The sequence below is a fragment of the Beauveria bassiana genome, assembly GCF_000280675.1.
Source record: "Beauveria bassiana ARSEF 2860 unplaced genomic scaffold BBA_S00002, whole genome shotgun sequence".
NCBI classification, from domain to species: domain Eukaryota; kingdom Fungi; phylum Ascomycota; class Sordariomycetes; order Hypocreales; family Cordycipitaceae; genus Beauveria; species Beauveria bassiana.
This window is the reverse complement of record NW_007930837.1, coordinates 116,928-131,821: the sequence shown is the minus strand read 5'-3', so window position 1 is coordinate 131,821 and position 14,894 is coordinate 116,928. Positions and strand designations below refer to the sequence as shown.

Genomic DNA, 14,894 nt, shown 5'->3' with positions numbered 1-14,894 from the left:
TCGTTTTCGAAAGAGATAAAAGTCAGTACATTGGCAAATATCCGAGATCATATCATTGTGCCGAATTACTCTATAGTTTTCTATTACTACAGCGCAGATGCTGTCATTCGCCTGTGTTCGCGCGTAGATCCACGTCATAGGTTGAATAGATAACCATCTTCTCCCGAGTTTCACGAACATTTTCGATGGTATGAGAAACTACACTTCCACAACAATTCTTCCAACTCCTCGACTCACGCATGAAAGCATGTGGTCTTTCTGCTCTCCCGGCTCCAGTGCGCTGCCTCTGTGTTCAACCTGGCCTTCCTTGAGGGTAATCTTGCAAGTACCACAGTTGCCGACCTCGCAGCTCGAGGGGACATCTGGAAATTCACGACGAAGCGCTTCCAGCAAACTCTCGTCCTCGCTGACCTTTATCTTTCTGTCCCCCTTGTTCGCCACGACAGCCTCGAATGGATCACCAGAGACATCGGCGGTAAATGCTTCGTAGTGGACTTCGTCGTGTGAAAGGCCATTGGCCTCGACAGCTGTCTTGGCCGCCTCCATCATCCTGGGCGGGCCGCAAACGTACAGCTTGCTGTTCCACGGCAGACTGCTGACAATTTTCGGAATGTCCATGCGCTCGCCTTTGGATTTATCGTATACCTTGACTCTATCGCGGAACAGTTCCAGCCTGTCCAAAAACGCAGCTTCTTCGGCCGTGCGAACCGCGTAGTGCAGCTCAAGACTATAGTTCATCTGGTGCACGCTCTTCATGATAGCCACGAATGCGGTAATTCCGATGCCTCCGACAATATACACGTGATTGCTAGCCATCGCACCGTGCTTGACGTCTGTTGTTATGCGGCCAACTTCAATTGCATCACCCACCTTGACGTTTTCGTGTATATATTTGGACCCGCCGCGGGTATTTTCATCCAGAGAAATGCCGAGTTCAAACTTGTTACCGATGCCGACTCCTGCCTCATCCCCAGAGACGATCGAGTATGTTCGTGTCAAGCCATTACCCAGTCTCAGCCTGGCATGGGCCCCGAGAAGCGATTTGGGTAGCTCCTCATCTAATTCCTCTGCTTCGAGCTGCAAAGAAATAATCCGTGGTGTTTCTTGCTTGCGTTGGACGACTCTGAAATTTCGCCACACTTCCTCAACTTTGGGCTCCGCCCTGCGAAGGGCCTTGGCCACACGGTTTTGAAACATACCACGGCTCTCATTGCCCAGAGCTTCGATGGCAGCGAGCTTCTCGTTCATCGCGTGATTATTCGTATCACGGTGAAGATACTCCTGTATCCTTTCAATCGTCCAATCTGGCCAATTACGCTCAACAAGGCGTACTTCATCGCCGGCAGACACTGTGCCCTCGCGCACGACTCTGTAGTACCATCCGGTGCGGCTCGTTTTGTATGTCAATGGCGCAAAATTCTTCAGTGAGAAGCGATGATTCAGCTTATAGCAGGGCTGTCGTGGCAAAGAAACTTCAAGCTGTAATGTGTCGCCAAACTGAATAATGTCGCCAATACAAACGTTTCGCTCATTCATGTGTGCTGTCACAAAATTCTCACCAAAGCCGCCCGGAACGAATTTGTCAGAGCGCTCCGGATAGCTTTTTCTCCAGTCCGGGTAATGGGTAGAGCAATCTGCCGTTTTCGTGTAAGCCGCTGGAAGCGAAATGATTCGGCGCGAACGGCTGCCCCGTCAAGACTTACAACCCAAGATGGCCTTGTCCGGGCCTCCATGAAATGTCAAATCATGCCAGTCCCCTTCAATTCCTAGCTTTCCAACTTTGACAGGGCAGTGGAGGATCTGCTTGTCAATTCCGGACATGGCATTGATTCCGGGCAGCTTCTTCTTGCCAGAGGAGCGAATCTCCAGAAGCTTGTCGGTTTGGAAGGGCGAAGCCCAGTCTACATCGGGGCTTAGCATTCTGAATCCCAAAAAGTAAGGGAATGACTCGGACGCAGTAATTAAGCAATGGGCATTGGATCAAAAAGTGTGCGAGAGAAGAGTGTACTAGGATCGAGCCGGGCTGCCTTATACGGCGGCCGGCCCAATAAGAACCGTGTATTTATAATGTTTGTCTGCACAGTGCGGGCGTTCGATTTTGTTCATGCTGGTGCCAATCGCACACTGTCCACTGTCAGAAAGATCACGCCGAACTTCCGGTCTAATTCATAGTCCACAGTAATGGTCGCGGTAGTAGGACGCAACTAACTACAGAGAGTAAAGCGGAAAGCATCAGATTTCTGCTAGTTAGTCGGAGAGCAGTTGTTAGCCTCGGCTTCCCTCGCCCACCGCGTCCACTTCGCGATCACGGGCGCCACTGTCGAATCAGGAAAGTTGAAGTTGTACTAATAGAAAGTATGTTTCTCTTATCATTTACGGCATATTATCCTACGCCAAACTACATCTTCTTTAGCACCGGGTACCTCGCCATCTATCAAGCTCACTCATTAGCAGTCGTAACCTCCCCCGCACGGTGATGCGCTTACAACCAGTTGGGTGTGCAATGCAACGAGGCCCAACATGCGACGCGCATTACCCCCGCTCACGATGTCTGAACATAATTTCCTGTACAGTTATTAGCTATTGCCGGGCTTGATGCGCAATTCTGCATACCGGGAAATTGGCCCTGCCTGCCGCGCAATTTGCCTGTCCACCACTCGTTCTCGTTTTGTGTTCTTTGCACAATCTCAATGACATCACCAGCCGAGAAGCTGAGATCACCGTCTGCCTGAGCAGCGAAATCGTACAGTGCAGTGACTGTTTCAGCCTGCTTTGCGCCCGCCAGGTGGCTGGGCTTCGGCTTTGGTGGCGGTGGTTTCGACTTGGCAGCCGCGACCAAGGCCATACTCGAGTTTCCGGCACTATACGGAGGCGGAGCGGATGACTTCTCGGGTATTGTAGAGGTCGGTCGTTGGTAACCGCCTAGTTTCGGGCTAGGCTTCGAGGCTGGGCTAGACGGGCCGTTGCCGTAAGTCAAAAGCGCAGGCTGTTTGCTCCCTTCCAGAGCCGGTCTAGGTTGGTACTTGGGCGGGCGTCGCTGACCGGTCGTCTTGAATCGAACGATTGAGAGAGCCTCCACTTGCTCTTGAATATCGCCGCGTTTCTCGTGGAAGGCCTCCTCTATGTCTCTAGTCAAATCAAAGTATCCAATATCGCAGCGCTGCATTCGCTCGTGGAGGGTGTAGAAAATGTTGAGTTGCATGTAGTAGAACGACTGAAACAGCGGCTGGATGAATTCGGCTTCAAGATGAAACAGCTTGGGCAGTTCATCCTTCAACAATGAGTTGAAGTACTCAAAGTCTTGCGTGGCCTGCTCTACATCCCCCTCAGCCTTCCACATAGCCTTTTCATCCTTGGCAGAGCGCTCCTTCTTGTCTTGCAGCTTCTTGAGAGCCGCGCGGTGACGGTCGTAGTCGAGTTGCTTGTGGTCGCGCTTCTGGGCCGTCTTTCGAATAACTTTGATGATATCTAGCAGCTCGGTAGCTGGCCTGATAACCCTAGTTTCAATCATATCCAGCTCCGGCGCGAGAGTTTCTTGTAGCTCCTTTACAATGGACTCGTACTCCTCACAGGCCTCGATACCTTCGGGGTTTCCTTCAATTTTCATCGAGTTTGGATCAGACATGCGACCGGAGATTGGTTTGTAGATTTCCGTCATGGCTTTGCTGAACCCAATTTGGTGGTTCAGCATGCCATTGATGGCGTTGAAGTACTTCTGCGACTCCATTTGCAGCTTCTTGGTCTCGGTCTCGAGTTCTTGGAATCGACGCTCGGCATCCATGTAAACGGCATCTTTTGTGTGCTCGCCGATGTTGAATTTAGCCTTGAATTGTTGCGGTGCCTGGTGTGTGGTGCATTAGCTGCTGGCCGCGATGCCGTCGAAATCTGCGCGTAGAGGGGCAGCACGTTGCGTCACAGGAGGGGTTGCTTACTCGGACCATGCTCTTGGAAAAGCCTTTGAAACTCATTGTGACGGTTCGCCGGCGCAAGGGCTCTCGAGGATATGTGCTTTACGTAGTGGAAGTCGTCGTCACAGGCGACTGTGCTGCCGCAAGTGGTTGGAGCGGTTGTGGAAAGCTGATGCGAGCGGGATACATAGAGCGGCGAAAGCAGGCAAGCAGGATCAGTGACGACAGTGCCGTGGCTGTGCTGGGCTGCGTGGCGCAGAGTCGGCTCAGAGGCTCCGTAGGTACCTAAGGTACGTCAGCCGGCGTAACATTGGTACTGTAAGGCTAAATATCGCAGGTAAGTGGCTTGACGTCTATGACTTTGTCTTCAAAGAATTCGTCTCTGTGAAAGCCAAAATTTTCCATCAGCCTTGTGCCATTCATATATCGAGATTTACATCCATGCTGCTCCAGTGCTGTACATAAGTCCATCCATGTAATTAGATACTTGGTATTTAGAAGCTCCACGCCCAATCAGTCGGGGAGGTTTGTCCGGCCCGGCCAATCAGCAGATAGATATTGCGGCCCACTTATCCCCGAACCCGAGCCGAAGCTGACCTAACAATTTCTTGAGATTTGCCATCCTCAATAAATGTTGTGTGCCAGCGCTATCTCCGCTTCTTCATCTTCGCCACGAACATCCATCAGTCAATCGCCACATCAAAATGGCTAGTCTTTCATCGTCTGCGATGCGCTCAGCAGCCCGCCTCAGCCGCAACTCAGCAGTTGGCGTGCCTCTCAAAGGCATCGCTCGGGCGGCTACAGTTATCGGTGGCGCTAGGAGGCGAACATATGTTACCGGCTCGAAGCCCAACAACGCTCAAGTTGAGACAGCCATCAAGCTCGACAAGAAGGATTTCGCTGGCATTACTCCCTCAATGATGCAGAATGGCAGCGAGATGAAAATTAGCCCAATGGCAGGTACGTGTCAGCATGCGCGCAGAATCCCCTCAACTAGTCAAAACGCTAACGTGAAGGCGCAGAGGTCCTCAAGGACGCTGCCATCATGGAGGAGGGCCAAAGGCCCATCTATCTCGATATGCAAGCGACAACACCCGTTGATCCCAGAGTTCTCGATGCCATGATTCCGTATTATGTCGGCGTCTACGGCAACCCGCACTCTCGGACACATGCCTACGGCTGGGAGAGTGAGAAGGCCGTTGAGGAGGCTCGTGAACATATCGCCAACCTCATCGGCGCCGACCCCAAGGAGATCATCTTCACCAGCGGTGCGACGGAGAGTAACAATATGAGCATTAAAGGCGTCGCCCGCTTCTTCGGGCGCTCGGGCAAGAAGAAACATATCATCACTACACAGACTGAGCACAAGTGTGTACTCGACAGCTGCAGGCATCTTCAGGATGAGGGCTTCGAAATTACATATCTGCCAGTCCAAAATAACGGGTTGGTCAACATGGATGAGCTCAAGGCGGCCATCCGTCCCGAGACGGCCCTTGTCAGCATCATGGCTGTCAACAACGAGATTGGCGTCATTCAGCCCATCGAACAGATTGGCAAGCTGTGCCGCGCAAACAAAATATTTTTCCACACCGATGCCGCGCAGGCTGTCGGCAAGATTCCCCTTGATGTTAACGCCATGAACATTGACTTGATGTCAATCTCCTCACATAAGATTTACGGCCCCAAGGGTATTGGCGCCTGCTACGTCCGTCGCCGTCCGCGTGTCCGTTTGGACCCTCTCATCACCGGTGGTGGGCAGGAGCGAGGTCTCCGCAGCGGTACTTTGGCACCTCCGCTGGTTGCTGGCTTCGGCGAGGCTTGCCGCATCGCCAAAGAAGAGATGCCGGTACGTGAATTTCTTACTTGTTTTTTACCTCGGATTTCGTGATGAGTTGCTCTACATGCATGGCTTTCTGAATGGCCTGTGACAAGGCCATTCTGTGTTGATTGAAGCGTTTGTCTGACTTTTACAAACACTCCACATTGTTTTGAGAATTATGCTCTCGGCCGCAGCTGCTAACTCGACGAATAGTACGACTCTAGGCGCATCAAGGCCATGTCTGATCGCTTACTCAAGGGACTCCTGGCTATGGAGCATACCACGCAAAATGGCGACCCCAACGCCTTCTACCCTGGCTGCGTCAACGTGTCCTTTGCCTACGTCGAAGGTGAATCACTTTTGATGGCGCTTAAGGATATCGCTCTGTCATCGGGTAGCGCATGCACTTCGGCTTCTCTGGAGCCCAGCTATGTTCTCCGTGCTCTCGGAAACAGCGACGAGAGCGCCCACAGCAGTATTCGCTTCGGTATTGGCCGTTTCACTACCGAGGCTGAGATTGATTATGTGCTCAAGGCGGTTGAGGAGCGTGTCACATTCCTACGCGAGCTAAGCCCGCTGTGGGAGCTGGTGCAAGAGGGCATCGATCTCGACACGATTCAATGGAGCCAACATTAAGAGACGGGATCGATGGGGGAAATGCATGGTTTACGATAAGATCGGGTTGCCACGGGAATGGCAGAAACACGGATCGAATTCGTGTGTGTAAAAGCATTGTACAATAATGATACCTCTTGTAATCAACTTCCAGGAAGGCATGTAGCCACGAATACATCAAGATTGCCTATGTCAAGATGCCGGCAGAGCAAATCGAGAAGGCCAAATTGGCCCATTGAAACCGCGAACCGAACTTCTAGTCCAGCAGAAGATACAGAAGTTACAATTGAGGATCGGGGATCCACGATGAGAAAAAGATTGCCGGCGCGCATGTACTTACTGTAGCTTTACACCCCGCACCGATGCCTCGGCAGTGACGGCTGATCGCCGCCGTAGCTGAAACACACTCAGTTCATTTTCAATTAAACTCAGCATTTTGGAGCCTTCTGAGGACCTCGGGGATTCCATAAGTACCACCCGCTAGATTATTGCCACTGAGTAGGCGAGATGTAATCCATAATAACCTTAAACCTTTGTCTTTTCTAATTCTAAAATTGCTTCCACTTTGAACCGTTTTCCCCGTCTTATGAGCGGTCTGCACCATGGCGACTCCCTCTAAACTGCCCACATATGCGGACCAGCAGGCCTGGAAGGATATTCAGGAATTTCTGCCTGCGCGCCTGCGCTTCACACCCGAGCACTCACCCGTCGAGGAGTTTTGGTCTCACCGCGGCCATGATATTCACCTGGACCGGTGGCGCAACCCGTCGGCCAAGGTGCGCGTGGTGCTGCACCACGGCGTGGGCACCAACGGCCGGCAAATGTCCATGATTCTGGGCGTGCCGCTGCACGCAGCCGGCTACGAGCTGGTGGCGGTGGACATGCCCGGGTACGGCTGCACGCGCGTGTCGGCGCGGAGCAAGCCGTGCCCGTACGACGAGTGGGTGCAGATTGCGAGCGACTTTGTCGACGAGGAGCTCGCGCGCGACCCGCGGCCGGTCGTGCTGTACGGCCTCTCGGCGGGCGGCATGCTGACGTATCACGCGGCGGCGCGCAACAACAAGGTGGCGGGCATCGTCGGCATGACGTTTCTCGATCAGCGCATCCAGCAAGTCGCCGACGAGACGGCGCTCAACGTCGTCATGGCGCGGGCCGGCCTGCCGCTCGCGAGACTCGCCAACGCGGCGGGCCTGGCGTCGCTCAGGATGCCCATGGCGTGGGCGAGCAAGATGCACACGCTGGTCAATGATTCCCGCGCGCTCAGGGTGTTTCTCAAGGACAAGACGTCAGCTGGGTCGGCGGCGTCGATGCGGTTCCTGACCACCTACGCGCGCTACACGCCGGCGCTCGAGTATGAGGACTTTGACGTGTGTCCGATTCTGCTGACCCAGCCGGCAGAGGACAGGTGGACGCCGCTGCACCTCAGCAAGCTGGTCCTCGACAGGGTCGGCAAAGTGCCCGTCAAGATTGTCGAGCTGGAGGGCGCGGGGCACTACCCGCTGGAGGATAAGGGTCTACAGCAGCTGGCGGACGCTATTTTGGAATTTCTGGGCTCCTTGGCTTAATGGGGAGGATTTTTGTCTTGGAAACGGGCTGTTTTGGCGTATTCTTTGAATTTTGCTGATACCTACGCTTACCTCTATCGCCATTTTTCTTTTCTTTGACTGATTTCTCGACTTTATCCTAATGAGACTGATATCCCAATTGCAGTGTCTGCATCATATAGCCCCTTATGATCCGCTCAAATGCCAGCCATATTTAATGTTGGTATGCACTCGCTGGAACCAGATTGACCATTAAATAGCAAGTAGGTACTGTCGAGGTGCAAATACGACACCGTTTGATAGCTCGGAGGTATGCACGAATTATAACGAAGTTTTTGGTCGCGGCGAGCTTGCAGTGAGTGATTGCTTGCCCGGCGTGCAGCGATACTAGTGGATTCCAGAGGCCACTGCTTCAACGCACACCAATGCACCAGCCACACGTCAATGGAGAAGCGTTGATTTGACGCGTGTCGGCGTAGTCACTTGAATGATATTAGTCGAGCATTCCTTGGTTTGGGGTGCATCAGCGACCTTGCTGGTGGCTCGGGATGTGGCAGCCACAGCCAAGTGAGCCCCACCAACGACATGCAGTGTGGCACCCGCTTGCCTCAAGGAGCAGCTATGACATCACCACTACGAAACTTGCGCCACATCATGGTTGAGCAACACAATGGGAAAGTGCCAATGGAAGTCAGAAAGCGTTTGGAAGGGTTGCCGCACATGCCAGATGAGGGTCTCATGAGCTAGTGTTTTTTTTTTTCTCAGGGAAAGAGGGGTATCGTGAAACTGGGTCGAACATGAACAGAGTATAAAGCTGTCTCTTCCCTCTTCTTCCCACACATACAGCTCTCTTTCTTGCCATCATACCACTCTTCAACTTCTCTGCTCCCAAAGCTGCTAGCATCACTCTGCTTTCATTACTCTACTTCAATCAAAAACAAAGAACAACACCGCCATCATGTCTGACAATACCAACGATAAGCAGGCCCCCTCCACTCTCCAGTCCTACGTCAACTCTGCCACGGGTGCAGTTCAGAGCGCTATTGGCAATTTGACGGGTAACAACACCCAGCAGGCTGAGGGTCAGGTCGCTCAGGACCAGGCAAAGATTGAGCACGAGCAGTCCAAGGCCGGCGTCAAGGCTGCCGGCGTCAGCGTCTCGAGCGATGGCGGCATCGCTAAGGACAATGCCGACCGATCTGCTGGTTCCTGGAACCAGACCATTGGTTCCGCCAAGGAGGCCCTTGGTGGTCTCGTCGGCCACGAGGTATGCTCTTCCACTTAATTCTTGATAATGGCAAACATCACATACTAACGACGAATCTAGGGTTTGAAGAATGCCGGTCGTGAGCAGAATCTCGAGGGACAGCAGCAGGAGGCCAAGGGCCAGCTCAGCGATCTGACTGGCGGTGTCTCTGATCGTGCCAAGGGCGTGATGGGTGGTGCCGTGGCCAGTGCTATGGGCGATGAGTCGGGCAAGGCTCACTATGACCAGATGCGTGCCGACGGCAAGGCTGCCCAGCGTGGTGTTGAGGCTGATCTCGAGAAGAAGGCCGAGGCCGAGCGCGCTCAGAAGAACGAGGAGTAGAGCAGTATCCACAGCTCGCTGATGGGCCAGATTTATACCCTTCTGATACCTGAAAACTTTATGTGTAACGATAGAATAGCTCAATACCCTTAATACATCTCTAGTTCAATCACTTGCTTCTTCGAAAAGGGCATGAGAAGCTGTTCCCTACACCATGATGCTCCGGGATGCGAGGTGCAGTAAAAAGGCTGTATTCTGGAGTATGATTCATTATCGAAAGTCATTAAAGTATAGTCTCGAGGTCTTTCCATCTCATTCCGCATATTTTCCAATCAGCAAGGGCAAGGGAAAATGCAGCAGTTGATGGGGATCGGGCAAGGAATGATGAAGCAGAACCGGCCAGGGCACATCTCCCCCTGACCTCCTCGTAGCCCGAGCTCGGGATCGGTATTCTCGTTGTCGACGTGGGGTTGTTGGGGATCTGAAATGTGCCAATTAGTATTGTCATCCATCAATGTGCGTGTCTTGCCGCCTTTATGCCGCGCGACGCTTGCGCAAACATACCCATGGCTTGGTGACGGGTTGGCTGGCTGGTGAGCATGGCGGGCTCGGGGCGCGCCATTTCGACGCCGTTTTCGGTACTTGATGTGCCAGTCATGTTGCTCTGTGTGAATATGGGAAGAAGACGGTACTGTGAATGCAATTGCAAGCTTGAAAACTACAAGGAACGTGTAAGGGGAGAAAAAGCGTCTAGGGGGGGGGAGGGCGCTGCGCCACAGAAAGCCATCATCATTGGAGTGACGCTGGACTTGATCCAAGCCCCGCCGTGCGTTGACGCTGGTGGCATGTAGGGACCACTTTTTTCACAGAGCTTTTACACGTTTCGTATAAAGTCATACGGAGCGGTTTTGTCTGCCATCTTGAAAAAGAAAATGCGTATTATAGCTTGGGACAAAAGAAAGCTGTTGATGGTGGCTAATATTATGAAACTATATGAATAATACTGTCAAATACTCGAGTAAGCAGGAATGGTCATTTTATACACGTGGACGAGGCGAAGGCTGTCTGCGCTATTGTTTTTTATTCGACAGTCGATAAGAAAAATCTAGATGTATCAATTTCGATGAATAGAAGTCTAGTGATTTCCTTTTCATTCTCGCTGGTGATGAACCTACAACAGCCGTTGCGGTTTTCTCCGCATTTCACTCATCGAGATCAATGGGCGTCGAAACTTGCTTGTGGAGAGCTCGGCATTAACACACCACAACCCGAAACAAGATCGTCGTGCTTGTCTCAAACCTTGTAACTTGATCAGATGAGGCCGCCAATCCTTGGCATTTCCAGCTGATTTGGGGTCCTTAGTTGTACTCGTCCTGCAGAGCCGAGGTTGACATAACCAAGGGACGCCCGCGTCCTGCAACTTTGCAGAGGCGCGCGGCGCAGCGCCGGTGCCCGGCAGCTCGTTCCCGTTCCGACCAGTATCCCTCTCCCAGATGAGACTGTTTTGCATGCAACGGTTGCAAACACACGGCCAATAGAAAGAAAAGGAGGGGGGAATGGACGGAAACCGGCTTGGACGCAATTGTCCGACGGGCAAGCAATAAACACCACCTTGCCGTCCGGGGGCGCTAAATGGCTCGACGTGACACGCGGATGCTCCCTGCAGCGATCCTCTCATCAACAGATATAGCGTGTATTCCTACGAGGGTAAAGCTGGCTTGACAAGCCGATGGATACTACGGCAGTTTTAACAGAAAAAAATTGATTAATTGCGCCAAGCAATGCAGTAAGCAGGGGGTATCATTACCAACGTCCGATTTCTCGCAAACAAATGCCCATCTTTATCTTGTCACCACCACAATAGCCCTTACGTCTCCTGCCGCTCGCAGCCCTCCTCATCTGCGCCATCTCCTTGTCTTTCGACATCTTGACGTCGTTCCACGTCTCGCCGTTCTTCGCCATCTCGCCGCCCAACCCCGTCTGCGGCGTTGTCCCCCCCTCGGCTCGACAGCGCGGCCACGAGGCGCGCCCACAAGTCTTTACGCGGCTCGATACTTATCCTTGTGCCGTGGATGACGAGCCGCGTTGGCCGCTGTGGGACGATGCGCGGGTCCTGCAGCTCGTCAAGGAGCGCCGCCGGAATGTCCGCGTCGAATAGATATATATCCTGCCTGAACGCCGAGTTAGTGACGAATAGAGATGCCTAGATTACTATTAGCACAGTACTTCGTCAGCGCTCCGGTGGGAGACATACTCGGAACGCGGTGCAACGGCGCCCGCGCTTGCTGTGGTATTGGTGCTGTGCCATGGAAAGGAGTATAAATAGTATATACGGATCCTCCGTCCACACCCTCGGCGTGATACGCTTCAGTCGCTCAGAGTAGCTGCAACGGCGCTGTCTTGGACGTGGACCGCATATAACGGCTTTCTCCCGCGCCCCGGAGATCATGCGGTAGTCGATGCATCCTGTCATGGGCAGTAGGCCACCGCGGGCAAGATGCTGCTTCTCCACCGGGAGGAAAAAGCTGAGCGACGCCCGGCCAATGACGCGTTTGCCGATACACAACGGCGGTTCTCTAGCCCCGTAGACTGCGGTCAGCTTCTCATCCATGGGCTGCCAGTCGGGGCCGGGCTTACCTGCAATGTCGATAGAGCTTGCCGTCGGCCAGTATGCCCTGCATAGCCAAGCGCTTCATCATTGGTGAGTCATACTTCTGCAGAACCAATGCTTCCCTTTCCACGACGACAGCGTGGTCTGAGCTATCGTCAGCGCCGGCAGCCTCGCAGGACTGCGGATCGAAGGCATGGATGGCGCTGAACTGGCAGCCAAAGAGTTGCAGATCTTCGGATGACCAAAGACCTGGGCGTAATATGGTTTCGCGGCGCGACCAGAAACGCATATTGAGTGACTGTGAACCCGCATCCATGGCGACGACAACGATCTTATTTACGGAATGGAAATCGAGATGCTGAGAAGAAGAATGATCGTGCAGGCAACAGTGTAAAGGGTTATGTTTTCTAGGTACCCCTAGGCACCTCTAGGCACCAGTTAGCCGCTTTTCTGGGTACCTACCCTGAGGCACCTCTAGGCACCACCTACCTACCTACCTAGGTAGGTAGTTAGTTGCTTGGTTGGGTTCTGGTGGACTATCTAGGTAGTGGATGCACCTCAACTGAGGGTACCTCAGCCAGTTGAGCTAAGGGAGGGCACCCTCAGCTAAGGTGCCCCCCACTTTAAGAATTAGTATAGAGTACTTATATAGTAAAGTAGTCTTTTTTTATCTAATATTATAAAAAATATTAGGTATAAATAAGTTATTAATTACTTATAATATATATTAAGGTATCTTTACTACTTTATAAATTAGTTATAAATTAGTTATATATAAGTTAAATCTAATATATTTATTTTTAGTAATAAATTCTAAACTAATTATAAAGTAATTTTTATCTTTTATTATTACCTATTACTAATATATAATCTTTTATTATATAACTAGTTAATAATTATTTTATAACTACTTAGAAAGTAATTTTTTTTTTATATCTAGCCTAAATAATATATATATTATAGAATAAAGCCAAGTGCGTCGGTTTTGGCCACCGAATCTGGTGGTAAACGTCGCCGCCTTTGGTGGGGGAAACCGGTGAGGCAGCTGCCATTTTTGGTGGTTGTGGAGCCACACCCTTTATCCTTCGTTACGTGCACACCCTGCCTGCCTGGCCCTGCCTGCTCTCTCTCACATAAAAGAAGACGCCTGGCCCTTCACTCTCCGACAACTTTCCTTTCTTTGTGCTCTTCAGCCATGGTAATCCACCGCGACATTGCAGAGGCCCTTCAGAGGGCCGCGAAGCGGCGTCACCGAGACACTGCGCTGCGCAAGGAAGCACAGAAGAATGCGCTGGTGGCCGAGGACTACCATACCCTACAGAGGCAGTTGAACAGCACCCAGTTCATCCAGCCGCTCGATGCAGCCACGACCAAGTCGAACATTTACTATATCAAGAAAAGATTCATTAGGTGAGTCGCTAGCCATCGTGCTATGTCTGCCAAAAGTATCTATGCTGATTGTGTAAGATTTTGCCATGCGAACAAACACGGCGACTGGCGCAAGGCGCTGCGACCGCAGCACTGCGACAAAGGCTTCATCATGACCTTCCTTCACTGGATATGCGAAACATACCTGCAACCGAGACGCAAGAGGTCGAAGAAGAAGAGCGTCAATCAGTACTGGCGCGATTTCAAAATGCTCTACCGCCGTTGTAACGACGGCAAGATTGTCAACCCAAACCATTGCGAGGAAATCAGAAAGGTACGTGACCTCGAGCCTGACCTTTCACTCCATATCATACTAATAGTCGCTAGTATATTAATGACAAACTCAAAACAAAGTTCAACCTAGATGACGAACCTGGATCTAAGCCCGTTCTGAGCGTGGACGATCTGCTTCTCGGCCTCACGCATCATTGGTCGCGCGACCGGAGTGTGTTCCCTACTGAGGATGACCGCCTGGATGTTGCAGCCATTATGCTCTTTCAGGCATACACGGCATGCCGGCCCGCGGAGCTTGTCGATGGAACGAAACGAAGAGGGACTGGAGACCCGTTGTTGGATGACTCAGGTGTGGAAGATACGTCGAGCAGCAAGGCTGCGGAGAATTGCGCAGTGCGAGGTGGCAGGCGGCAACAACGCAAATCGGCCTCCGCCACCGGCAGAATGAGCCGGCAGCGAAACTCAACCCGCAGATCAGGCCCTGCGTCCGAGTCTGACTCTGATTCCGATGATTTTACTCTTGACAGCGGGGACGAAAGCGACGACGGGGAAATCGACACCCACCAGGACGATACGAGCGACACGGAGTACAGCGATGATGGTGAAGAAGACATCGACATGCTTCAGACAGAACCAAAGCCTGACCAGCTAGCTGGCAATGCTAAGCAGGACGAGGATCAAGAGGCGATTCGGCTGCATAAAGCATTATGCTATGAAGACATCGTCCTCTGGGTCGTCAGGGACCCGAATGGTGGGGGCCGCGACGTACTGGCCATGGAGGTGTTCTTTCGCCACCATAAAGGCGCAGAGAAGAAGCCCAAACCGTGCGTATTCCGCGTTATTCATGATTGAAAATTGGGTTGCTAAACAACTGAACAGGACTATTTTTCTATTTCGCGAGAACCCGCTACCCATTCTCTGCCCTATCAGCCATATCTTGGCACGGGCGATTCGCGACGACGCAGTGGACGTCGGCGGCTTCTCTCACGCGGCACCCTTTTTTTCAACGAAGATTGGGAAGCCGGCCACGAAAGTGTACTGGAAGACATCGATGCTAAAGACTCCTGTTTTCCGACGATCGGTACGAACCACGGCCGGGAGCTGGGAGAAGTCTACATCGAACCCCATGAAGTACTCCGCCTACGCGTTCTACCTTGACAGAATCGGATCGGATTTGGGTTCTGAGGACAAATGGACGTCGTACTGC

General features: G+C 52.2%; 8 protein-coding genes across 8 annotated transcripts in view; 4 read left to right on the top strand and 4 right to left on the bottom strand.

The window, feature by feature from the left end:
• Positions 1–198: 198 nt before the first annotated feature.
• BBA_00722 (Cytochrome P450 CYP645A1) lies at positions 199–1,920 on the bottom strand (the record flags this gene model as incomplete). The annotated part of the gene is made up of 2 exons (XM_008595819.1): positions 199–1,634; positions 1,704–1,920. 2 exons carry the CDS (start codon positions 1,918–1,920, stop codon positions 199–201), a joined length of 1,653 nt encoding a protein of 550 aa, XP_008594041.1.
• A 622-nt stretch (positions 1,921–2,542) lies between these two features.
• BBA_00721 (BAR domain-containing protein) lies at positions 2,543–3,968 on the bottom strand (the record flags this gene model as incomplete). The annotated part of the gene is made up of 3 exons (XM_008595818.1): positions 2,543–2,565; positions 2,614–3,841; positions 3,933–3,968. The coding sequence occupies 3 exons, from the start codon at positions 3,966–3,968 to the stop codon at positions 2,543–2,545; spliced, it is 1,287 nt and encodes a 428-aa protein (XP_008594040.1).
• A 644-nt stretch (positions 3,969–4,612) lies between these two features.
• Positions 4,613–6,363, top strand: BBA_00720 (cysteine desulfurase-like protein; the record flags this gene model as incomplete). The annotated part of the gene is made up of 3 exons (XM_008595817.1): positions 4,613–4,868; positions 4,931–5,754; positions 5,941–6,363. 3 exons carry the CDS (start codon positions 4,613–4,615, stop codon positions 6,361–6,363), a joined length of 1,503 nt encoding a protein of 500 aa, XP_008594039.1.
• Positions 6,364–6,944: 581 nt separating this feature from the next.
• Positions 6,945–7,907, top strand: BBA_00719 (uncharacterized protein; the record flags this gene model as incomplete). The annotated part of the gene is made up of 1 exon (XM_008595816.1): positions 6,945–7,907. One exon carries the CDS (start codon positions 6,945–6,947, stop codon positions 7,905–7,907), a length of 963 nt encoding a protein of 320 aa, XP_008594038.1.
• A 937-nt stretch (positions 7,908–8,844) lies between these two features.
• BBA_00718 (mismatched base pair and cruciform dna recognition protein) lies at positions 8,845–9,474 on the top strand (the record flags this gene model as incomplete). The annotated part of the gene is made up of 2 exons (XM_008595815.1): positions 8,845–9,153; positions 9,214–9,474. 2 exons carry the CDS (start codon positions 8,845–8,847, stop codon positions 9,472–9,474), a joined length of 570 nt encoding a protein of 189 aa, XP_008594037.1.
• Positions 9,475–9,746: 272 nt separating this feature from the next.
• On the bottom strand, positions 9,747–10,072 carry BBA_00717 (uncharacterized protein; the record flags this gene model as incomplete). Its single annotated transcript, XM_008595814.1, has 2 exons — positions 9,747–9,895; positions 9,979–10,072. 2 exons carry the CDS (start codon positions 10,070–10,072, stop codon positions 9,747–9,749), a joined length of 243 nt encoding a protein of 80 aa, XP_008594036.1.
• Positions 10,073–11,281: 1,209 nt separating this feature from the next.
• Positions 11,282–12,341, bottom strand: BBA_00716 (uncharacterized protein; the record flags this gene model as incomplete). Its single annotated transcript, XM_008595813.1, has 3 exons — positions 11,282–11,617; positions 11,669–12,089; positions 12,127–12,341. The coding sequence occupies 3 exons, from the start codon at positions 12,339–12,341 to the stop codon at positions 11,282–11,284; spliced, it is 972 nt and encodes a 323-aa protein (XP_008594035.1).
• An 879-nt stretch (positions 12,342–13,220) lies between these two features.
• Positions 13,221–14,894, top strand: part of BBA_00715 (FluG domain-containing protein) — a gene marked incomplete at both ends in the record, with an annotated part of 2,481 nt that continues 807 nt past the window's right edge. The window contains 4 exons of the mRNA XM_008595812.1: positions 13,221–13,435; positions 13,493–13,727; positions 13,808–14,511; positions 14,567–14,887. Coding sequence (XP_008594034.1) covers positions 13,221–13,435; positions 13,493–13,727; positions 13,808–14,511; positions 14,567–14,887 — 1,475 coding nt within the window. The remainder of the gene's footprint in view (positions 13,436–13,492; positions 13,728–13,807; positions 14,512–14,566; positions 14,888–14,894) is intronic.